The sequence below is a fragment of the Pinus tabuliformis genome, chromosome J (assembly GCF_031772625.1).
Source record: "Pinus tabuliformis cultivar Carrire ecotype Pingquan chromosome J, CPIR1, whole genome shotgun sequence".
NCBI lineage: Eukaryota > Viridiplantae > Streptophyta > Pinopsida > Pinales > Pinaceae > Pinus > Pinus tabuliformis.
Genome location: NC_142295.1, coordinates 27,419,216 through 27,426,212, shown reverse-complemented (window position 1 = coordinate 27,426,212; position 6,997 = coordinate 27,419,216). Strand labels below are relative to the sequence as shown.

At 43.2% G+C, this 6,997-nt stretch overlaps 1 protein-coding gene across 1 annotated transcript; it reads right to left on the bottom strand.

The window, feature by feature from the left end:
• Positions 1-481: 481 nt before the first annotated feature.
• Positions 482-4,571, bottom strand: LOC149225259 (uncharacterized). Its single transcript, XM_089379901.1, has 5 exons — positions 3,909-4,571; positions 2,545-3,613; positions 2,188-2,298; positions 1,584-2,037; positions 482-1,445 (listed from the first exon to the last, which is right to left on the bottom strand). Exons 1-5 carry the CDS (start codon positions 4,569-4,571, stop codon positions 482-484), a joined length of 3,261 nt encoding a protein of 1,086 aa, XP_089236027.1.
• Positions 4,572-6,997: the final 2,426 nt, after the last annotated feature.

Genomic DNA, 6,997 nt, shown 5'->3' with positions numbered 1-6,997 from the left:
TATTTTTAATTAATGTAATATAAAATAATCTAAATTTTAAAATAAATAAAAATGAATATATATAAATATAGATTAATATCTTTTTTTTTTATAATAAAGAGATAAAGGTTTATTATCACTGAGATTCTTAGTCATAAGATGAATTAGTAATCTCATATATATATATAAAAGAGAGATGACTAATTCATCATATATATAGATATTGAAATATATATATATATATATATATATATATATATATATATATATATATATATACATAAACGGTTATGGGATTTCATTAGATTTTTGGCATAAAGCCACAACTCAGTTTACAAATAATGGAGCTGGTTTCTGAGCACCTCTCCAACAAGAGGATCAAAGCGCATACGCTTATGAATCGTCTCTTCTTACATTTTACAATGAGTTCTATTTCTGTTATTTGCCCGAGCTTGTGAATGCATACAAATTGCTTCAATAAAATGCAGTAAAACATGGAAGATTAAGGAATTGGGTCCCATGAAGTTTCTTTGTCTCTGAGAATAGTCCCAACAGGTAACTGGACTGCCTTGTTTGCTTCAATGTCTGCCTCTTTGTTATTTATTCTCAGCACATGGAAGAATTCCAATTTCAAGGGCTTTGCCATTTCTTTGACTCTTGTGATCGTCCTTGCAAGACGCAAATCTGCTGGGGTAGAGTTTGTCGCCATTGTTTTGATGATGACCTGCGAATCGCCAAAAACATTAGCCTCCTTAAGTCCCAACTCTTTAAGCAGCTTGATCCCTTGGAGAAGGGCCAATGCTTCAACTTGCATGCTAGAGGAGTGACCCAGTCCCCAAGCATATCTGTGAGTAGGAGTTTCTTCTGTATTTATTATGAGCCCTCTCGCGCCAGCAATTCCTGGATTTCCCTTAGCTGCCCCGTTAAAGAAGAGAGAGGGAATTGTTTGCTTGGAAATCCAAGACTGAAAGTCCTCTTCATTTTTTCTGATTTGCCATTCTTTGGGAGAAACGGGGATGGTGGTCGATTTTTGGAATTGGAGACTGAGTGCAGCACCCAACTCAATGTCTTGCTGGCATAGGTTTGAATCATCCATTCTTTCTCTCAGGCATTCATTTAGCTGACATTTTACTGTGTTTGCAACAAGTCTGAAATCCTGCTCTTTGTTTCTGAATATCCTTCTATTCCTCTCTAACCAAATCTGCCAACTGATGAATTTGGGAAGAGCAGTCCAAGCTGCTATGATTAGTTTGTTTTTTGGGATTGGACCTGGGTATCTGGCCAGCCATCCAGCAAATAGATCCGGGATGGAGCAGGGGAGGGTGAAGTTAAATTTCCAAGCTCCTAGGAGCTCTTGCCAGATAAGGGCTGCAAATCTGCACTCTAGCATGAGATGAAGGGTGGTTTCAGTCTTGTCTTTACATAACATGCATCTTGAAGGACCAAAAAAACCCCTCTTCTGCAACCTGTCATCCGTAAGAATTTTTTTGTGGTAGAGCAGCCAACAAAAATGATCAATTTTCAGGATGGAGGGGAATTTCCATATCCCAATCCAAGGAGCAGGGTCTGGCTAAATGTAAGGCCTTTCTAAGCATTTAGTGTACCCCTGTGCCACCGAGTATCCATCACGTTGCAGACCCCAACCTCGGGCATCTTTCCTCCAAGCGTGGATGGGAGCCAGCTCGTGCAGGAGGTTATAGAGTACTGCGCAATCGCTTTGGAGAGTAGGAGGGACCGGGAGCTGCTTCCAGCCTGTCCAGCGATCACCGCTCCAGCACGATATATCCCACAATGTGTTGATATGGGCGTCCGTCATCCACTTCCGCAGTGCGTGCATGGGATTCGATTCAACCAGTGGGAGCCTGTTCATGATGCAGTCTTCCCAAAGGTTAATATATTTGCCGTTCCTAGGGATCCAGAAGGCCTGCGCATTCACCAAAGGAACTGCTTTGTTGCTAAGGTTGCTGAAGGGGGATCTGAGGTGGGATTTGGGCTTATCGAAGCAGCGAAGTCGCCTTCCTCTGAAGTATTTTTTCCATAATGCTAAATGCGCCCAACCTGGATTGGGAACTATAATTCTCCAAATCAGTTTCATTCCCATGGCTAAGTTTTGAGCACAGAGATTTTTGAAATTCAATCCTCCCTCCTAAAGTGGCTTGGAAACAATTTCCCAGTTGACAAGTGGGATTTTCTTTTCATTTTGCTTACCTCCATTCCAGAAAAATTTTCTAATAAGATCCTCCATCTTCTTGAGGATACCCACAGGTGCTAAGACGACAGAAAATTGGAATAGAGGAAGACGATAGAGAACTGCTTTGCCTGCAATATTGAGCCAGGAGGATCCCCAGGCCTGCATTTTTGTTTTGAATTTCTCTAGCTGAGGGTTCCAATCTTTGCTCAAGGCCCTCTTGAGGAAGATAGGAAGGCCAAGATATTTGAAAGAGGTCCAATTTGAAGAGGCTGCAAAGCCTAGACATCTGGCAATGGAGTTTGAGGAAGAGGGAGAGATATTCCAACAATAAATATGGCATTTTCCATTATTTAATTTGCTGCCCGAGACTTCACAGAAATCGTCCAACACTTCTTTAAATCTGGTAGCTGAAAGTGAAGTTGCAGCCCCCAACAACAAGGTGTCATCAACGAAGAGGGTGTGATTGATGTTTTTAACCCTCCTTGCTATGCTAAGCCCAGCTATCTCTTGGTCTTGCTGTTTCTTGTCTAGATAAAAGCTGAGAACAGAAGCCTGTAGCACAAAGAGGAGGGGTGAGAGGGGGCACCCCTGCCTCAGCCCTCTAGAGGCTTTGAAGAAATCTGCAGCCCTACCATTTACCAGGGGAGCAATCCAGGGCTCCAAAATACAAGCCCGAATCCAGTTTATAATTTTTAGTCCAAACCCCATCTTGTGTAGAACATCTATCAAAAAACTATGCCTAACTCGATCAAATGCATTTGCTAGGTCGAGTTTGATGACCATACCTTTTTCTTTTCGATGCAGGCTGGAGTGGATCGCCTCTTGGACCAAAATGAAGTTGTCCACTATCTGTCTGCCATGAATGAATCCTCCTTGGTTCTCTGGGATGATTTTGGGGAGAATATTCCTCAATCCGTTCGCTATAACTTTGGTTATCACTTTGTATCCAATGTTGCATAAGGAGATCGAGCGGAATCTATTGAAGGAGTTTGCTCCTTTTTCCTTGGGGATAAGAGCGAGGAATGCTGAATTTGTGCAACCTCCAATTTTATGGAAATCTTGGGATTTAAGGATCATTTTAAGGAACTCCTTCTCCACAATTTGCCAACAGGTTTGGAGAAATCTCGCTGTGAAACCGTCCGGTCCCGGTGCTTTGTCAGCATCCATATCAAAGAGGGCGTCTTTGACTTCATTTTTGTTGATTTTAGCTTCTAATAGCCGATTCATTCTAGCAGTGATAAGGTGGGGAACTGCATCCAGGAGTTTAGAGCTTTGAGCAGCCTCCATTCCCTCACTATACAAATTCTTAAAATGTTCGGTAGCTGCCTTTTTGATGCTGGTAAAATCATTTAGGGTGCAGTTCTCTTCTTTAAATTTCAGAGATGGAGTTACTGCATTTCCTGGCTTGAGCTTGTTTATGAAAAAAGGAGGAGTTTCTATCTCCTGCTTTGAGCCAAAGACTCCTGGATTTGAGCCTCCAGAATTCTTCCTCGGCCAAGCAAGCCTTGTGTAGTTTCTGCTGAAGCTGTGTCTCCTTGTCCAGATCTTCTTTGGTGATTTTAGTTTCTTCTAGGTGAAGATGGTGCAGTTCTAAGGAGCTTTGGATTTTTTTCCTTTCAGTTGCAGGATTGGGCAAGGTCTTGGCCCAACTTTTCAGCATTGCTTTTACTCTTCTGAGTTTTTCTTCCCACACAAAAAAGGGGGAACCCTTGACTGGGTCTTTCCAACAGTCCCTAACCTTTTGCATGAAATCTTCCTCTTTGATCCATAGGGGACTGAATCTGAAAGGGATAGGGCCCAGGTCCTTGGGAGCCAGCAGCTCAAGTCTGACGGGCTTGTGATCCGATACACTGCTATGGAGGATGTGCATTCTAGCCTCTAGACCGAGAAGAAGAAAGGAGCTTTGAACAAAAAATCTATCTAGTCTTGCAGCTATATGGCCATGACCAACTCTCTTATTTGACCAAGTGTACTTACCAGTAGAAGGCTTGATGTCTAGCAGGTCCCAGTCCTGCATGAGATCCTTCGCCCATTCCCTTGCCGGATCCCTTACAATGCTGCCTCCTCTTTTTTCTGACGAGAGAAGGGTGAGATTGAGGTCTCCAGCGATGATGATATTCTCCAGATTCTCTAGGTCTGCCAAACTTTTTATTGAGTCCCAACAAATCTTCTTCTCCCCATTAAGAACATACACATTGAATAGACAAATGATCTCCTTGGTAACTAGATGTCGCATCTTTAAGAAAATCCAGTGGGTGTTCAAAGTCTCAGAGATTATTGAGAACTTATTTGGATTCCAGAGTGATCCAAGCCCTCCCGAGGCTCCACAAGCAGAGATAGCTTGCGCTCCACTTTTATTCCAAAATTTTTTACTTGCTTGGAGGAAAGCTGTATCCTCCATTTTGGTCTCTTGGATGAGGAGGATATCCAGGGCTTCCAATCTTGTTAAGCTTTTCATTGCTTCTTCCTTGGCTCTAGTGCCCATACCCCTACAATTCCAGGAGATAATATTCATCATTTATTTTTGTTATGATGAGCTCCCTTGGAGCCCTGGGGTTGATTCCTCGTCATCTTCGGGGTTTTTGCAAGTAACTTCTCTAGAGTTGGCTGGTTGCCATGCAGCTTGTCTTTGTAGGTTTCTTGCTCTCTTTTTTCCCTTGTAGACTTGTGTCCTCTTGTGGATCTTCTGGGAGAGGATTGAGAGTCTCCTATTTCTCCTTCTTCTTCTGATTCCTCAGATTCTTGGACTTCCTCCTCCTCTTCTGAGAGCTTCCCTTTGGATCTCTCTGGGGCACTTCCACCTTTGATCGAGACGGAGGGGGAAGCTTTGGTGGGAGAAATTTCCTTTGGGATCTCGACCTCTTGGGAGGTCACGGTTTTAGATCTTAGGAGCTCGAATTTGTTCCCTTGACCTTCCATGGTTGGTTTCTGAGCAGGACCCGTCTGAGGGGCTTTAACATTTGCATTTGTAGTCTTCTTGTGAGAAGTCTTGGTGCGCTTGACCTGGTTCCAGCCTTCTTCTTTCCCTTTTTCTTCCGCCCCATTGGACGGACAGCCTCTGGCAAAGTGGCCATAGACGTGGCATTTCTGGCATTTGAAGGGCAGCTGCTCATAGTCGAGTTTTTGCAAATGAGTCCAGGGACCTACGATAATTTTGATGGCTTCCGGAAGCCCCACCTCTAGATCTACTTCCACGCAGATTCTGGCGTAGTCATACTGGTCTTTGTTGTTAGCCCGATCTATAAATTTTCCTAGAGTGTTGCCTATGTGCTTCAGAGAATCCCAATTCCAATAGTGCACTAGGAGGTTGGGGAGTCTCACCCACATCGGGACCACTGTGGGAACATCCATTGCCGGATCAAAATCTGGCATCCATTTATTCAAATACAATCCCTGAGGGCCCATGAAGTAAGGTCCATTTTGGAAAATCAGATCCTTGTCCTCTTTTGCAGTGAACTCAAACAGAAAGTAGCCTCTCCCGAGAAAGTATGAGGTTACTCTGTCTTTTATCAAGGGTGCCTAGTTCTTGGCGACCCAGTTCTCTGTGGATTTAGGGGAAGGCCAAAGCCCTGTGAACTAGCTGATAAGGGCTCGTTCTGCTAGAGACAAAGCGACTTGGATCGACCCTTCAGGCGGGAGAGAAATCTCGAGGATGTCATCTAGTTTCTTCACAAACTTTGCAGCTTCGACTTTCTTCTTCTTAGGCAAGGATGCCAGCAGAGATCTGAATGCATCAGAGGCAGAGGGCGGAGGAGGGGAGATGGGTGGCCCCTGAGGAGAACCCAACACCTCCATGGAGGCAGGCGACCTTGGGAAGGCCCAGCCAAGGCGATCAGCGGCAGATGGCTGCGACCTGCATCGCAGACCTGAACTCCTCGGCAGAATTGCGCGCGTTGTTGCAGAGCTCAGCCGTGTAGAGACCTTCGAGATATATTTATTGAAATATTATTATCATATAACTTTTGTTTTTAATTTATAAATATTTGTTTTATTACAAAATAAATTCATTTTTTTCACTTCCCAAATGGAAAAAATATCAAAATTGTAAACCCAAAATCTTGTTTATTTGTCTAAAACTCAATCTCATGAATGTAGAATTGAAGGCAGGATGTATGTGACAATCTTCCTTGGCTTCAGTAACCACTCTGAGGAGGTCCGAGCCAACAAGGTCATAATATGCACTAAAAAATTCTACAGCCTAGCCATCCGATCCAGGGCTTTTATCTTTTTGAAAACTTTCCAGGACCTCCTTTAGTTCGCCCTCCGAGACAACATCCATCAAAACCCTGTTATCATCATCCCCAATAAAATTTGGAAATAATTATGCAACCCTAACAACCTCCGCAATTTTTGCACCCGCCGTCTCATAATAGATAGTACAAAAATGTTCCATACCAAGAGCACTTAATCCATTAAAGGAGGTAACAACATTTTCCCCCGGGTCCTCCATACTCCATATAGTAATAGTAACCTTACGACCCTTTGCATAAGAGTGAAATAATTTCGTGTTTTCATCTCCATATTTCAGCCAAACAACACAACTCTTCTACCTCCGAGTGGCCTCCTTTGCATCCAAAATCACCCTCCTACATGTACAAAGCTTAAAATAATGATATTTATAGGCTTGTGTAGAATCACCCTCTCCCAAAGCAGAAGAGTAAAGATCAATTTTTTGTTCAATCTCAATAAGAGCTGCATCCTCCTCCCTCCTGAGATTTGTAGCCCAATCCTTTGCCACTGATTTGATGGACTTCAGGCTTTGTAAAAAATGTGTCGTCGCAGACCAACCTATACCTACAGAGTATGGACACCATGTTTCTCGGAAAA

What these genes read in the sequence shown, in the direction of transcription:
- LOC149225259 (XM_089379901.1), bottom strand. Translation starts at nt 4,571, where the DNA reads ATGGAGGATACAGCTTTCCTCCAAGCAAGTAAAAAATTTTGGAATAAA. An exon ending in AGGAAGATTTCATGCAAAAG is followed by an intron (nt 3,614 to 3,908) that starts GTTAGGGACTGT and finishes GGCTCAAAGCAG; the next exon opens with GAGATAGAAACTCCTCCTTT. An exon ending in AGAAGTGTTGGACGATTTCT is followed by an intron (nt 2,299 to 2,544) that starts GTGAAGTCTCGG and finishes TCAATATTGCAG; the next exon opens with GCAAAGCAGTTCTCTATCGT.